Below are 16,799 nucleotides of genomic sequence, written 5' to 3'. Positions count from 1 at the left end.
ATGGACAAGCAGGACACAAAAAAAGGACTGCTGCACCTTGCCAAGACAAAGTAGGACAGCCCTTCAGAAAATCCTGCTTCACAGAAAAGTCTGTCAGGTATGCTAGGCCTGTAGGCTGAAGATGGATGGATGCCCTAACATTGCAGAAGAACCTTGGGTGACTGTCCAGGCAGCCAGCTGTTTCTGTCATTTCTCACAAATTTTTGGATGTCACTTGTTTGCACTTCCTGCTTACTCAGTTAATATTATTTCCTTCTTGGGTCCCTGAGGGGGTTGAAGATTAGATAGTTATAGTTTTCCTCATTAACAAATTCAAAAAAGAACTCACTAAAGAGGTGTAAGGTGTATGAGTTTGAATGACATCAAGAAGTATTTTTAGTTGGTAATAAAGTTAGGATAGAAAGTGAATTAGGTACAACATTTTGGACTCACTAAAATAAGATAAATAATGGAGTATTTTCTCTGAATTTGTCAAATGTTAATAGATTGGGCATTGCTAATGTAATTCTTGCCTGTATATATTCAAAATACTTATTGTACTTATTGTATATAGTTCTTCTTATATTAGTTATAACCTTTTATTATTTTAGACAAAAAAGAGGGAAATGTGGTGATATATTGTGTACCCCAATAAAGCTTACCTGGGGATGAGAGGACAGAGTCAGCCACTAAATTAGACATAGAAGTCAGGCAGTGGTGGCACACACCTTTAATCTAATCATTCGGGAGGCAGAGAGTTGTCTGGGTCTCTGTGAGTTCAAGGCCACACTGGGCTACATGAGAGAAACAGAACCAGGCAGTGGTGACACACACCTTAATCCCAGGAAGTAATATGACAGGACACAGAAAGGTATGTAAGGCATGAAGAAACAGGAACTCCCTCTCTTGAGACTGAGGATTTCGTAGAGGTAAGCTAGTGGCTGGCTGTTCTGCTTCTCTGATCTCTCAGCTTTCATCTCAATATCTGGTTCTGGGTTTTTTTTTTTTTTTTTATTATAAGACCTTTTAAGATTCATGTTACAATAAATCTAGCTCTTCACCAGGCACAATTGACTTTTGTTTGTTCTAGGGCCTTCTGAAACCTAGGCCAACCTCATTGTCACACATTTATATTCAGCATAATAACTGTTACCATAGTTAAATCTAATCTGTAATAAATACTTTAAGAAAAAAAAGGTCTTACTAAGACTTTCTTACATGCTACCAGCCAGACATTTCTGGTTTATACTGACTCCATGCTTAGCTCTTCCTTTTTCTCAGCTTCTTGGGAGGCATTCCCGGCACAGGCAAAACATTTCCAGGTGACATATACTAGGGAAAATGTCCAGGCTTATTTACTCCCCCTTGTACCTGCATTCTCTGCAATGTGATGATAGCTCCCTCCATTAAGAGACACAGCTTGAGGCTGGGAACATTGCTCAGTGGTTTGCAAACGTGGGGCCCTGGGTGTCATGGTTTGAATATGAACTGTGCCCCCACAGACTCATGTATTGGAAACCTGGTCCCTACCTAGTGGTGCTATTTTGCAAGGTAGTAGAAACGTTAGAAGGCAGGGGATATTGGTAACAGGGCTTGCCTTGGGAAGTTATACATAGTCATCATTGCCTTCCACATTATCTGCTTCCTGTCAATTATGAAGTGAAGGGCCTCCTCCATTACATATTCCAATTGCCATGCTCCACTAAGTACATGGGGCCAAACAAACTCTCTAAAACCACAAGACACAAGAGATCCTTCCTTTCTTGTGACAATTCTGTCAGGAACTTGGTCACAGGAATAATAAAGTTAATATACTGGCTTCAACTCCTAGCATTGCACCATACACATACACAAACACATACATACACACACACACAAACACATACATACACACACACATACAAACACACACATGCACGCACACACACACACAATTCTGTGCCAAGCTATAAGTCTAGGATTAGATTTCTGCTTCACTCTGTGAACAAATGGTTGGCCACCTGGAGAATGAAGGGCCATGTGGACTAAGGCCAAGTCTGCTCAGTTTTCCCAGACACATAACAGAGCTAAGTCAGAATCAGCCAAGCTTCAGCTGCAAACATGTGAGGAGCCAGTGCTAAATGGCAAACCTGCAGAATAATGAATTAAACAAATGCCTATTGCTACAAGCTATTGAGTGTTAGGATGATTTGTTAGGCAACTTTGCAGAAGCAACAGATAACTAATACACCAAAGAAGTCAAACATATAATGCTGCCTTTATAGTACCCAGCTGCTACACTGTGCCTCCAACTTATGAGCAATACAAGTAAAAGCCTGTAAGTTTTAGTTTTTGAGTATAATATTAACTTAATACAGCAGGTATTTTATGAGACTGATATTTTCAGGATTCTTAAAGGATTTCTATGACCATAGTCTGAAAATTTTAACAATAAAATTTAAGGCTAACATCTTAACTTCTTTAATCCCTACAAAAGCTTTATGTGGTAAATACATGGAAATATTTATTTATAAATATAGACATTTGAATATATAATGTACATATTATATATATATAATAAATAAATATTTCCATTTTGTAAATGAGGAAACTGAGACTTAAATTGCCAAGATCTCATAGCTTAAGTTATAAGGAATGAGAATTTGCACTCCAAAACTTTTCATGACTATGACACATGCTGTGCATGTCATGGAAGAAGGCACAGCAATATGTGCATGCTCAGGCATAGAGAATGGTATCCACCAGGCAGATTTACCTGAGCCAGAGGCAGAAGAATAGTCATCGTCATCAATAGGATATGCTCCCGAGGCTTCTTCTGTGGAGCTGTTGTCAAGGTACATGTCCTTATCAGATGTCAGCTCTGCTCTCTGAGAAAAGAAAGACAAGTGATTCAAGATAGTCAGAATACAAAAAGGCTCTGCTTTGTCTACTGTTCAAGCTTTGCACATGCTGCACTGAAGACTTGAACCCCTACTGCTGTGCTCTGAATCCTCTTGTCTAGCCATCCCTTATGCACTATGCCTTAGCAACTTATATGAAATCAGGGGCTGACCACACACACACTCATGCCCCCAAGGAAGCTCATGTGGCCTAATCTTCTAACAGATATCCAAGTTCTGACATAGACTTAATTCATTCCACTCCACTAAACTTGCCTGAGTATCTCTTGTCCCAAGTTAATAAACCATCTGAGACATTCTTTCTATCACAAATGAGATTCCTTGAAGGAGAAAGCTAAGCTACAGAACACTCAAATCATTTAAGACTTTCTTGGAAACATAAAGCAAGGTATTATGACACTAGGCTAAATAATCACATAGGGACCCATCAAGACACGCAAGACATTCACAGGTTTGGCCATGCTTGGCCTTCTCACTACAGATGAGTGCTCCCTAGCTGTCAGGGTAGTCCAGAGATTTCTGTGCAGACCAGACCCACACTGACGCCAGGCAAGGCAACCTAAGTGGAGCGGGGCCTGTGGGGCTCATCTGCCAAGGGCAAGAGCCTGTAGTAAGTCCACTTTTCAGGCTTGCTGGCTTAGCAAAGTTTAATGACAAACACAGATAAACCCACAAGAAAACTTTTTCCTGTATTATTGGCACTTGGTGATAGAAAATCACAGGCTTAATGTGGAGAGGGATCCAATCACCAAATATCTCAGTTCCACAGCTTCTCAGCTTTTCAATAAGAGGTTACTATTAAAATGCATCTAATTCTGCCAAAGGAGTAACTTGCATGAACTGCAGACAGAGCAGAGATGGAACTTTTTTAAATGGTTTTAGTAAATTGATATTTTACCACTAGTATCTCAGACTAGTAGCTTCTAAACAAAGTTTGACTTGGGAACAGGCAGTATGTATTATTATCATCCTGTTTTTAATGATCAAATTGAATGTTTGTCTCTCACAGTAATTATAAAAAATGTTTTCCTTACTATGTTGGTTTCAATTAGATTTCTACTAAAAATCAAACTTGGTTTTAGCAGTCAATACTAGTGAACCTTCCTGGGAAGACTAGCAGGCATGGGCTCTCAACAGCAGCACTCTATCCTCTCAAGTTTTAGGGTCTGGTTGGAGAGGCAGGAGGATTTTAAATGTGAGCCCACATTCTCCACGGGCCTTGATGCCAATGAACAAAAAAGGATGTGAATCACTTTGTCTGAGCTATCACACTGACAGATTCAGAGGACAAGCCCTTAGGAATTTGGGTTCTAGCAGGTTGGTTTGCAGGCATGAGTAATACCCCTTCCACTCTAGCCAAGAATGTTTTGGAGCTTTCCTGCCACACCGTTAGAGCATCCCTATGTAATCTGAGGCAGTTCTACAAAATACCAGTTTCCAAGCCTCTGATCATTCCACACTTTGATTCTTAAAGCTTGCAAACTAAATGGGGACTCCTGCATGCTGTAGCTCCATGCAACTGACTCCATTTTCTTGTATGTCCCCTAGTCGTGAACTTGTTTTTGACTTTGTAACTCATGTACCAGTTAAGATAGAGGATTGCTGTTATTTTTAATTGGATCATATGTATTCTCCTTGCCTCTGGTTACAACAATGTGTTGATATAGGTCTTGAGTAACCTGTGTGACCTTGTTTTTTGTCCAGCTCAAAGTGCATGTGTGCTCAATAAATATTTGTCAACTGAGATTACTAAATCACACTGGCTCAAGCCACCTTTGACTCAGGTTTCAGTAACATACACCCCAAGACCTCTAGGATCCTTATAGTTAAAGATGAATTCAAGCCTGTGAGGTAGCCTGCCGCATACTTCCTTGCACTGCTTCTACTTAGGTGACCCAGGGTCATAAAAGAAAAAGATTTTAGAAACCAGTTTTTCTTTTCTTAACATCAAATGCACTTTATTTTTCTCTTTGCTCTCTCTCTCTCAAAGAAATCTAGCATGGCAGTGCTAATAGAGTTACTTCATTCTTATGTACCAGACATGGCAGTGGTAATACTGAGTTACTTCATTCTTATGTACCAGACACATCAGTGGTAATACTGAGGTACTTCATTCTATTTACCAGACATGGCAGTGGTAATACTGAGTTACTTCATTCTTATGTACCAGACACAGCAGTGGTAATACTGAGGTACTTCACTCTATTTTGTTGCTGGAGGGCTTCTCTCCAGGTTCCCCAAGCCCCGCAGTCCCACAATCCACTTATAAATAATCACTCAGACGCTTATATCACTTATAAACTGTATGGCCGTGCAGCTTCTTGCTAACTGCTCTTTTATCTTTTTTTTATAAATCTATAGCTTCCACGTGGTGGTTTCTCTACATGCTTTTCTCTGTTCTTCTTTTTTTTTTTTCTTCTCTTTTGTTTATTTCTGTCATTAGCCATCAGTGTTTTATTTATATAGAGTGATATCCACAGCACTATTTACCAGACATGGCAGTGGTAATACTGAGTTACTTCATTCTTATGTACCAGACACAGCAGTGGTAATACTGAGGTACTTCACTCTATTTACCAGACATGGCAGGGTTAATACTGAGGTACTTCATTCTTACGTAGCAACCAAGTTTCTAGTTGTTAGATGATCCAGATGTCTGGAACAGCACTCTGTCACAATGGCTGGAGGTGGGATTCTTCCAGAGAATCCCAGCAACATCACATTTCAAGCATGATGTGTATTATGATAAGCCACTGGCTTAAGAGGTGACTGGGGGGTCTAGATTACTATAGGACTTGAGACAGGGCCAGGAGACACCTAGAGAGATCTGTTTGAAGTGCTTCAGTCCTGCAGCACCAGGATGGCTCAGTGTTGCCTGTGGGAGTCCACAGAGGCTTCCTAGTAAGATCTGAGCTTGCTTTACCCAGCAGGGCTGCATAAGGGGATGGCTTGACCATGTGTGTGTGTGCGTGTGCGTGCGTGCGTGCGTGCGTGCATGCGTGCGTGCGTGCATGCATGCGTACGTGATTACCAGGTGTTTGGAAGGGTCTGCACTTGGCTGTGAGGTATGCTAACAATGCCCCTTGGCATTGTTATAAAAAGCCATATTGAAGAAACAGAAGGGGCTGGTGGATTTTGATCCAGGTCCTCCCAAAGCTATCTTGTGTTCTGTCTGTCTCATCTCCTCTATCTTTCTATCTACAAATTCCTTATTCCTCTCTCTTCCTCATAGGAAACTTGTAAAAGGGGGAGCTGGCCTTCCACAGATGATGTCCTGAACTGGGACATAGGTTTGGGGACCCCCACAGTTGCCCAGATGTCTAATGTGTTCGGAGGCAGCCAAAATCATTTGTTTTTCCATCATTCTTGGGTACAAGTAACTTTGATATCAAATTAAAATCACCCCCCCCCTCAGATTTCAGGAATGCTGAGAACACAGTGGGGACCAGCCACATCCTTCTATAAAATACACTTTAAGAGTAAGCAGGGTCCTTTTCACTTGCAGCAGATAATGTTATATGAATTCCCCATTGCCCCATCCCCCCTGAAACACTGTTCCAAACAAGGCAAATGTCATTTCTGAAGAAGTCACACCCTGTGTTGGTAAAGGATTTTGCAGTTTAAATGCTTGAAAAGGCTAATAAATTATGCACCAGCATTCCCTTAAGACTTGGTGATGTGCATCTCTCTAAGGCCATGAACAGGGGAACTCGCAGCTACCGATTTTCCACCTAGCCTAACATCCACTCTCCTTGACAGTATATGCTCTGCACAGCTTCAGTGGCTCAGTGGTACAGAGTGACTGGGTAAAGTAACTGAGAGGAAAGGCACAGAGACTAGCCATGGAGCAGACTGCAAGATTTCATATGCAGGCTGTTTAATTTGACTCTTGCCATGGCTTGAGGCAGAGCTTATGCTATTGGCTATCAGGGTTCAAAGAACAACAGAGCAGGCCTTTCAGACCTTCCCTCTCTTGGCTGCTGCAGATGTGAATACTGATTCAGAAAAGAAGCTGTGGAAAGCAAGGAAGTAGCATGAAGAAGAAACCTGCTACAGGTTGAGCCAGGAGGAACTGGCTCAACAGTTCCTTCTCTGTCTACCATCCTACCGATCCAATTCCCCTCATGGAGAATAAGGTTGCTTAGAGCCACAATTGCCAACCACCTTTCATTAATTTTGAGAAATATCTTCATCTTTAAAATGTAACAGAAAGAACTCTCTGCCTAGCTTTGGACAAAGATACTCTTGTACTTTATTGTAGTGGGTATGACAGAAGAACATGCTCATGGATATTTATGAGCACTCATTTTAAGGGTTTGTTTACAGAGACCTGGATACTATCTAACGGCTTTCCAGACTTACACTGTTTTCCTACATATACTTACATCTGAGCTGTTCATAGAAAAAGGCAAGGTCAAAGGCGAAGTTTCATAGGAAAGAAATTCTTAAATCCTATACTTAAGAAACTCATACTACAGAACTATGTCAAATAGTACAGGCTCTTAGTTACACAGAAAGCTCAGTGGTGTGTGTTTGTGTGTATGCATGCATTTGCATGTGCCTGACTGGATAATAAGAGTGTGGAGGAAGGGGAAGGCTAGTGGAAGAGACAACATGAGCAAAGTATGATATGAAAAATATTTGATTCTGTATTTTAACAAAAATATTTTTACAATAATAAACAGCTTGGTTGAGGGTGTAGGTCAGTGGTGGAGCCTACCTCAGTGTCTTCTGTGCCCTCTCCCCTGCCTACCATCTGTGTGCTCTGGGAGGCAGCACAACAAGTACATTCAACATAGAGAAGCCACTTTTCCGACAGGTTGACTCTTTAGGCCTCTTAAAGACAAGTTGACATCACATCTGGGAAAAATAGATCAACACCTTCTTGCCTTTATAGAAGTGTATGCTAGAGTTACCCCAAACTGTGAGGAAGACTTGGGAAAGATACCCATGCCCCAACTCATTAAGAATACCTCCAATGAGCTAGCACTGATGGTGCTCACCCATGTAATCCCAGCACCTAGGAGGCTGGGACAGGAGGATCAGAGTTTAAGGTCAGTTTGGTTGGCAAAACAAGTTTCAGGCCATACTGGGCTACACAGTGAGTCTGTCTCAAAATGACATCAAAAGAAGGAAGGGGGTAAGGAAAGAAAGAAATTAACTTGCTAAGAAAGTGATGCATAGTGAGTGTCCTAGTTTTCTCATCCACAAAAACAACAACAACAACAAAAAAAAAAACAAAACCTAAATGTCTCTAATGAGCCAGCAAAGTGCTAGTCTTAGAAAAAAGTGTAAATGGCTGAAAATAGCTTTTAAAAACTAACCCTGAATTAGTGCTTGATACTGACTGTGGATACTTCTCTCCATTTGACAAAGAACTGCATCCAGTCAAGAGCAGTCAGACTTCCTAAGCAAAAATTCTCACATAAAAGTGTGCTTTAATACAGTGTTCAGTGCAACAATCAACACACACACCCTTTATCTAAACCAAAATACCCTGCCAGGGTGTTGTGTGGCTCACGAACACTAACTAGAATTTATGATTCAATGCTTTCAAAAAGGTGCCTTACTGCATCGATGCAGTGTATATGGCACTAAAATCTATTTGGCTTCCAACTGTGTTGTTTATTGATTCTACTGAAATAATGCCTGGCCCAATACCTAGGTTGTTGGACTAATTTAAAGTAACATGTCAGACTTTGGGTCCAGATGATCTGAAGCCACCTTTTTCCCCACCCCCTCCATCCCATGCATCAGAATACACAACATGGGATATCTGTTCCCCAGTCTCATATCTCTTTAATCTAAAACCTGGTGACAATGAGTAGCCTTGATCATACATACTATTAAGTAAGAATATGTTCATTCATTTGGTGACAGCCATATCCCTGGCATACTATTCTCCAAACCTTATGAACATAATATGTTGGTTTTCACAGGCCACATTTTTATGATGGCGAACATTTAACTGAAGGAACCAAGTAAGAAAGACATCTAAACCTCTGCACCTAAATTCTTGACACAGCTCCTGCTTTGTGGTAATTACAGAGGAAACTATTAAAAGCAAAATATTCCATCTGGAGACAATTTTCACTTATTGCCCTTCTGTAACTGCTGAATTTTGAAAGCATTGGTTTATAAATCTTAATAATATATTTGCTTTTTAAAAGTATCCTTCTGGGGCTAAGGAAGTAGCTCATTGATAGACCACTTGCCTAGCATGTGTAAGGTCCTGGGTTCAATCCCCAACACTACACCACACACACACACACACACACACACACACACACACACACACACACCCTTTCCCGAAACAAGTTGGCTTATTGCTCATACTAAACAAAATAAGAGTCTTTTTCTTTGTTAACAACCACAACAGAAAAGGTGACCAAGCGATGAAAGAAAAACACGAACAGAATACACTGGCAAGCCATACTTCTATTTGTAGTGATGTCTTCAGAGTCCCAAGCCAGGGAAGAAGGGAGCACCCTTTGTGTTGAGTCAAATTTGTCGGCAACAGAAACAGGGATCTCCAAAGCAATGCACAGTAAGCAGTGCCTGGTGGCGAGTGGGTTATGATGAATATGCATGACACACAAAAGGAAAATGTCCATTACTTGCAGATGTTCTACACCTCCTGCCTTTTCCCTTTTTTGGAATAGCAGAGGAAAGCGGGATGTTTGTAGATATGTTATTGTAAGTATTGCTGCCTCTCCCCTTCCCAAGCTAGAATATTCCAGTATTTATTTTGATATCCATATGACCACAGTTTAGACTACGATAAAAATAGAAGCATTGTGAGACGAACCTTAAAGATTCAAGGTCAGTATTAAGAAATCCTAACAGAAGTAATGAGATACTGTTTCCTGGTATAGTTTGGCAGGAGATGGAGGAAAGATATTTGGAGTTTATTTCTTATTCATAAGTGTTTTGTAAAAACTATCATCATAGAACAGATTCTAAGCCAAGCACAGGAAGCCAACATGCTCTGGTTTAGATTAATAACCCATTCTAAGGAGTTTTTCAACACCTACAATTCTAGGTTCATGTGCATTCTCCACCCAAATCAGGGATGACAGAATGCCATGGGAAGCCTATGGGACAGAACAATGGAAATGACCTTGACTTCAAAGGTCAGATTGATGCTTCAGTCAATATTGAAGCAAAGTACAGCACCCATTGCTGCTGTACAAAGAATCCTGTGCTGTCTAAACAGTGCTAACTAACAGAGGCTCAGAACCTTCAGAAATCACCCTAGGTTTTAAGGAGCTTCAAAATGGAGTGTGTGGTCCCAGGAAGGGGCAAGAGAACCATGAACTCAATGCTTGTCTGGGCTACACGGTGAGTCTCCATTTCTAACAAAAAATGGGGGGTAGGGAGAAGGAAAGAAAAGAAAGAAGAGAGAAAGTAGGAGGGGAGAAGGGGATATAGAGGGAGGAAGGGGGGAGATGGGGAGAGAAAAGGAAGGGAAGTTTGAAAACTTTTACTACTAGAGCAAATAGGTCTTCTCTCAGAAATTATCATAGAAAGAAATATTTTAAGTGTAAGAATGACAGTGGTGTCTACTGCCATGACAGATGGCTAACTGTGGTGCCTATTACCATACCAAAGAGAGTGATGGTCTCCAGGCTCAATCAGTACCTGTGGCTCTTCTCACACCACCCCTACCCTAAACTCCAGCTCCAAATTCCTATATAACCTTTCCATTTTAGCCATGCGCTCTCTTGGTCTTCTTCGGCTTTCCTTTCTTTGCTCTCTCTATGTTATCTTCATCTCCTGTCTTCCTCTCTCATTCTTCCCCCTCTATTTCCTGCCATGGCCTGGTTCAGTCTGCTGGCCATGTTGAGTATAATACTTTCCCTACTTTGGACTCTTCTAGATGCCTCTGGCAGTACTCTCCCTCATATCTAAAATAAAACCTTTCCCACAACTATACCCTAGAGAGGTCATCTCCATACTTTATACAATGCCTGTAATTCCAACACTCAGGAGACAGAGGCAGGCAAATCTCTGAGTTAAGAGGTCAGCATGGTCTACAGAGCAAGTTCCAGGGCAGCCAGGCCTACACAGAGAAACTCTGTCTCAAAAAAACAAAACAAACAAACAGGGTGGAGGCTTCTAAGGAATGACTATACATAAATGCACACCCCCATAAGTATGCATGCACACACAAGAACACATAAAAGAATCTGCAGACAGCATCATGGAAAGTGTGCCAGGATCACAGAAGAGTTCTCAGACTACTCCTGATCCATTTCATTTAAGGTCATAAAGGCAATGAATCTAATAAAACAGACAGCAGTCCAGGAACTAACTGCCAATTTGCTTTAGCTACTTCCTGCTCCTTGTCACCTCAGGCAGAAAAATTCATTTTAACTTACAGATAAGTTGCTTGGTTCCCCAGATAACAAGCTGACTTCTAACCTGACTCTAGGACCTGAGTGTAATTTCCTGACACCTGTAGATCTCAGATGCCAGGTAGCTATCCAGTGTCTGACCTGCTCCTGGCTTTCAGGATCCTTGCTGTGACACAGATGTTACCTGCAACTGGAGCCACTTCTGCTGATCACAGGGGAGCTTGAGTTGACTCCAAGACTGGATCATCTTTGGGGGAGGAGTTGTTTACAGAAGACAGCCTTTGCAACTAGTCATTTATAGTAAAGACTGAAAACACACTAACACCCAGAAGAGAAAAAAAAAAAAAAACACTTAGAAAAAAATCTAAATCAACACATTTACAATGTAACAAAGGCAATAAAGCTGAAAAATAAGCAATAAATCCAAAAGTTAGATAAGAACAGTGCTTTTACAGGTAGAATGGAAACAGCTGTTCTGAATGACAGCCATGAGCATCTAGCAGAAAGCACAGTTTTATGTGCCCAAGGGATCGATGACTCATCTTCTGATAACCTCCCCCAGACTCATAGCCCAAACCTCTGTGTGACTTCTCATTATAGAAAGGAAGTGTTCTTGACCAAACTTTAGTCAGATAAAATAAACGAGGAGGTCCGAACAGCTTTTAAAGAAGTGGTTTCCTTGATAGAAAAACCAGGGAGAGATTTTAAGCTGTTTGAGTCTACTGTGGAACCCAGTGTTCAGTTTGACAGCACATATTAAAACTGATATGATGCAGACAATTTCAGCACACCCCCTGTGCAAAGATGACATACAAACTCAGGAGACAGTCTGTATTTTGTATCATTCTTACAAGTGTTCTGACCAAAAGAAACCTTGCAGGACTCAGGCTGAAGTCCAGCACAGACCATATGAGGAGAGCCTCCCAAACTGCAATGTGACACGGAGGAAGAGCTCCCTATCACACAGACTTGCCTCTCACGGGATGAACTGACAGCCACATGAACTGGGCTATCCCAAAGCAAAAAGGTTTTGGAAAGGAATCCTCACAAGAGAAATGTCTTATTGAGGAAAAGCTGATTACTACAGAGGCTTACAACTAGTCAGAGCACGGAGAATAAGAACTTATAGAGTGCACAGCCCCAAATGTGAGAACTATGTCATTCACCCTTTTTCCAAGGCTCAGGGATCACCATGAAAGAGGAGACAGAAAGATTTTAAGAATCAGAGGCTGCAGAGAACTACTGAGAATCTGTTCTCCAGACAGCTGTTAGACATAGGAACTCACAGTGGCTACATACACAGACCTGTAAAAGATCAAACCAGTCAAAAGCTCCCACATGAATGGGGAAGGGGAGAAGCTATTGCCAGTTGAAGAAGTTGACTCCAAGACTGGATCATCTTTGGGGGAGGAAGAAGCAGTTTTCTTAAAGGATATATCCCCTAACAAGTTGTCCATGTTCCAGCAGATGGCCCTCTCCCACATACATACTTGTAGTACTGAACAGACTCAGTGAATTAAATAAAATAAAAAAAGAAGCCCATGAAATTAGGAGGGAGAAGTGGTGCAGGATTATGGGAGACTTGGGGAGGGACTGGGCAGTTGATTTGATCAAACATATTGTATACATACATGAACTTCTCAATAAATAAGTAAAAGTTAACAGAGATAGAGAAGGGGTGGAATGAATGCCATCCTGTTGTGCCAGGTCCTGGTCTGTGCTCTTTATCTGAAGAGCATATTCATAATCTTGAAAAATTATGGGAACAATAAAACCATGGACAATAATATTTTTTCCACCAACAAGGAACATTTCATAGCTGTGCATACTGACATGCTGGCCAAAGACCACAAATCTCAGAAAGGCAACCTAACTCCCTGGGAGTCTGGCTGCACCTTTCTGATCTGCTTCCATCAGAACTTCGATCTGTTTAAGAAGACACCCTGACAGTCTCTTCACAAGATCACATAACTTATGCTATGCAGTTGTAGAGGATAAAGGAGGTAAAAAAAAAAAAAGAAGCTACAAGATGATAAAATTATGTGCTTTATTAAAAATATTTAAGAATCACATAAAGGAAAGTGTTTTTAAAAAAGTAGCATATTTCATTACTTTTTGCCTCAGAGAAGGATAATGTATGGTAGTTCACTAGTAATTATTAAAAGTAGTGGTTAGAATGCATGTTCATAAACACTAATTCATTACAGAGAAAACATCTAGTTTGTAAAAAAAAATATGAGATTAACACAAGTAAATGTCGATGAGTCATATACATCCATCTTATCCTTCCAGAAACTCAAAGAATTCTTTCTCCAATTTTGTCCCAGACCAACAAAAGTTACCAGCTGATTCCACCAGCTTTTATAGGAAGTCATATCAAAGGTTTTCTTCCACAATGATCCAGTACCCAAGAGTGCTCACTAAACATGATGATACAAAAGTCAGCCACTCTCTAAATATCCCACTCTCACCAGAATCTTCAGTGTGTCCAAAGTAAAAGACCATCCCATTCTGTAAGGCAGCTTGTGGCTGAATATGTACAAAAACGTTCATCGGGCAGACATGATGGCAAACAATTGTAATGCCAGCAGTGGGGAGAGCTGAGGCAAAAGAGTCAGAAGTTAGAGGCCAGCTTGGGCTACACAGAGTGAACCTGTCAAAACAGCAAGAACACCACAAAACCCCAAAACCTAAAAAATAATTATCTTTTTTTTTTTTTAATGAATGACCCCTACTCAGTTTCATCTTAATTATCCAGGGAATGCAATTAGTGCAGAAACAGAGTTGGTGCAGATCAGTGTGTTCCTGACTAGCGAGGTCACAGTGCCCATGTGTGAAATACCAAATGAAGATGTGTCCACTCCCTAAAGGCCTCAGGACAACAGCGGAAGACCTGAAGGATGGAGAGCAATCCTTCACCACTGTCCCCAGCTGGGATTGGAAGCCCTCAGCTCTGCCCAGTGCTCTGGAGCAAGCACATCCTCTGACTCCCCTTCTTGGAGCTTAACCTTGTGTGCTGTCGCCTGTACAAAAGCAACTTGCCTCTGCCCCTCCTGCTTTTGAGGCTGAAGAATGTGGCTGAATGAGTGCAGCTGCCAGGACAACCTCTCTGGCATGCATGCCAGGCACTCCTCACCTAAGTGACTTTCTCCTGCCTAGATGGCCCTGTCCCACTGGCAATGGCCACGGTTTCTCCCAGTGGTCACATTGCAGGGCAGCCCCCATGGAAACCCATTTGGAACTGCTCAAGCTCCGCCCAAAGAATGCTGTTTTTAATAGAGATTGTTCCTCTTTAGATCCTGTATAAAAGTAGCTGTAATTAATTGTTCTGGATGGGTGGGGGATGCCGTAAAAAAGCTGCTATTCCAAAAGCCTTAACATTGATTCTTTCCCCTTTTCCAGCTTTTAAGAAAACAATTTAATGCTGAGAAACCATAAACAGTTCTTCTAGACTTCCATAACATGAAACATTACCTAAATTACACACACACACACACACACACACACACACACACACACACACACACACCAGCATACATGACAACCCAAACCCATCTAATACTCTGTCTTTTGTTCAAGGAGGACAGAGTGTTCTTTTTTTTTTTTTTTTTTTTGTAAAGTCAGTTGAACAAGCTCAAAAATTATTAAATACTGATTAAACTTTGGCTACTCTTGTAACAGTTGTTTAGCAGGCAATAGTGACCTAAAGACTGAATGAAAATTCTTCATTCAAGATCTGGCATTTCAAATTCTCTACTTGCAAGATAATATACTACTTTCTCTGTGCCTATTTTTAGAGAAAATTGTCAATTCTAGGTCTGTATTTATAGACAGTTATGTTTCCAAGTGGTCACACCCTGACTGAACCTCCAAATAACAGAATATGTTAAGTCTTTTCACAGGAATTATAGTAGATACGTTTATTCTGTTAAGTTTACCTTTTCATACTACGTCTTTTAGAAATTCAGGCATTTCAAAAGTCAAGAAGTCAATATTTAAAGTTGCAATGTACAGACAGTGTAATTTAGCATTTGCATCTAAAATCATACTAAAACCTATCACCAATATCAACAGCAAATTTCCAGATTAGATACCAAGGAAAAACAATGTTTGTTATTGGCAATTTTGTTTCAAAGGAAAAACTGAAGACTTTATTAAAATGCCATATATAAAATGAACAGAAAACTGAAATCTAAATGGAGTGACAGCCGGCAATACTGTGCATCAGTGTTACACCCACCATAGGAATGGAATTAGAACTGACCACATCCAAAGAGCTGGCAAAAAGGGAAAATCTTAACTGCTATTTGCTTTGCTCCCAAATAACAGTAATTTCAATTTCAAGGCAGCTAGCTACAATTTCTGTGGCACATGTCCACTATTCATTCAAGCTTCACATTCCTGGCATGCAGTGGCCATAGGAGTTTATGGAAGGGATGGGCATGAACTTCTCACAGTTTTCACTTGAATAGTTGAATTCCCTTTCCACACATATCCCATCCCCTCAAATTAGAGAAAGCCTTTGTTTTTCACCCAACTAAATTAGCAAGAGTTGGGAGATCTGTAAGACTCCTTAACACTAACTGATCAAGAGCCCAGACTGCTATCAAGCCCAGCATCCTGCGGCTGTCATGGGGTATTTCACAGCTTCACTGGCCGGGACAGCCTTTTTATCCCCAGCAAGTCATTTTAAGCAACATTTTTCCCCCAGCAAACAAATCTCTCGGCTTCATCTCTTCTATTGTAAAGTGGCAGTTGCACAAAAGAGCTAAAGCATTAGAGAAGCCAGAATCAGCTTGGTCAACTAATTCCAGTCCCATCCTCCAGCTGGAATGCTTTTATGTGAATCAGGGTTAGCCACTGAAAGTTTCTGCAGTGAAGGAAATTTCTGCATCTGTGTTGTTCAAAATGGTAGCCACCAGCCACGGAGTGCTATGGAGCAGCAGGGAGGTAGCCAGTGCAACTGAGACACTCTTTTTTATTTACTTTTAATTAATTTTTGAATTAACTTAATTAATTAGTATTAATTAATTAATAATTAATTATTAACAAGTGGCTGGTAGCTGGTGTTACTGAACAATGCATTTCTAGGGAGATTTGAGATGATGCTTAAAAGCCTGGGCCCTCAGCCTGACAGTGGTGGCACATGCCTTTAGTCCTAGCACTCAGGGGGCAGAGCCAGGAGGATCTCTGTGAGTTCAAGGCCAGTGTGGTCTACAGACTGACACTACAGGACAGGCACAAAAACTACAGAGAAACCCTGTCTCAGAAAACCGAAAAAGCAAGCCTGGGCCCTCAAAAGCCGTCCGCACTGGCAGGCTAAGCGTCTCCTCTTGGATAAGCTGCTTAACTGTATATTTGCAGCAGTCAGTGCCTAACAACTTAACTGCCCTGGCTACGCACAACTCCCTAACGAGGTCATTTAATGACTACTGATTCAACGACTGTTATGCACAGAAGCATTCTACTGTGAAACACAACAGTAAGGGCTAGTGACACAGTTCAGTGGGCAAAGGTGCCGCTGCCAGGACTAAAGACTTGAGTTAGATCTCCAGGACGCATG

At 41.1% G+C, this 16,799-nt stretch overlaps 1 protein-coding gene and 1 non-coding gene across 2 annotated transcripts in view; one reads left to right on the top strand and one right to left on the bottom strand.

The window, feature by feature from the left end:
• Sdc2 (syndecan 2) overlaps nucleotides 1-16,799 on the bottom strand; it is a 118,685-nt gene that overhangs the window by 19,724 nt on the left and 82,162 nt on the right. The window contains exon 2 of the mRNA XM_028893772.2: nucleotides 2,735-2,846. Within this exon, the coding sequence (XP_028749605.1) occupies nucleotides 2,735-2,846 (112 nt within the window). The remainder of the gene's footprint in view (nucleotides 1-2,734; nucleotides 2,847-16,799) is intronic.
• On the top strand, nucleotides 11,971-12,075 carry LOC114709807. Its single transcript, XR_003736987.1, has one exon. It is a non-coding gene; the product is annotated as a U6 spliceosomal RNA (small nuclear RNA).

Source organism: Peromyscus leucopus, chromosome 20 (genome assembly GCF_004664715.2).
Source record: "Peromyscus leucopus breed LL Stock chromosome 20, UCI_PerLeu_2.1, whole genome shotgun sequence".
Taxonomy (NCBI): Eukaryota; Metazoa; Chordata; class Mammalia; order Rodentia; family Cricetidae; genus Peromyscus; species Peromyscus leucopus.
Note: the sequence above shows the minus strand (reverse complement) of the source record. Positions and strands in the feature narration are given on the sequence as shown.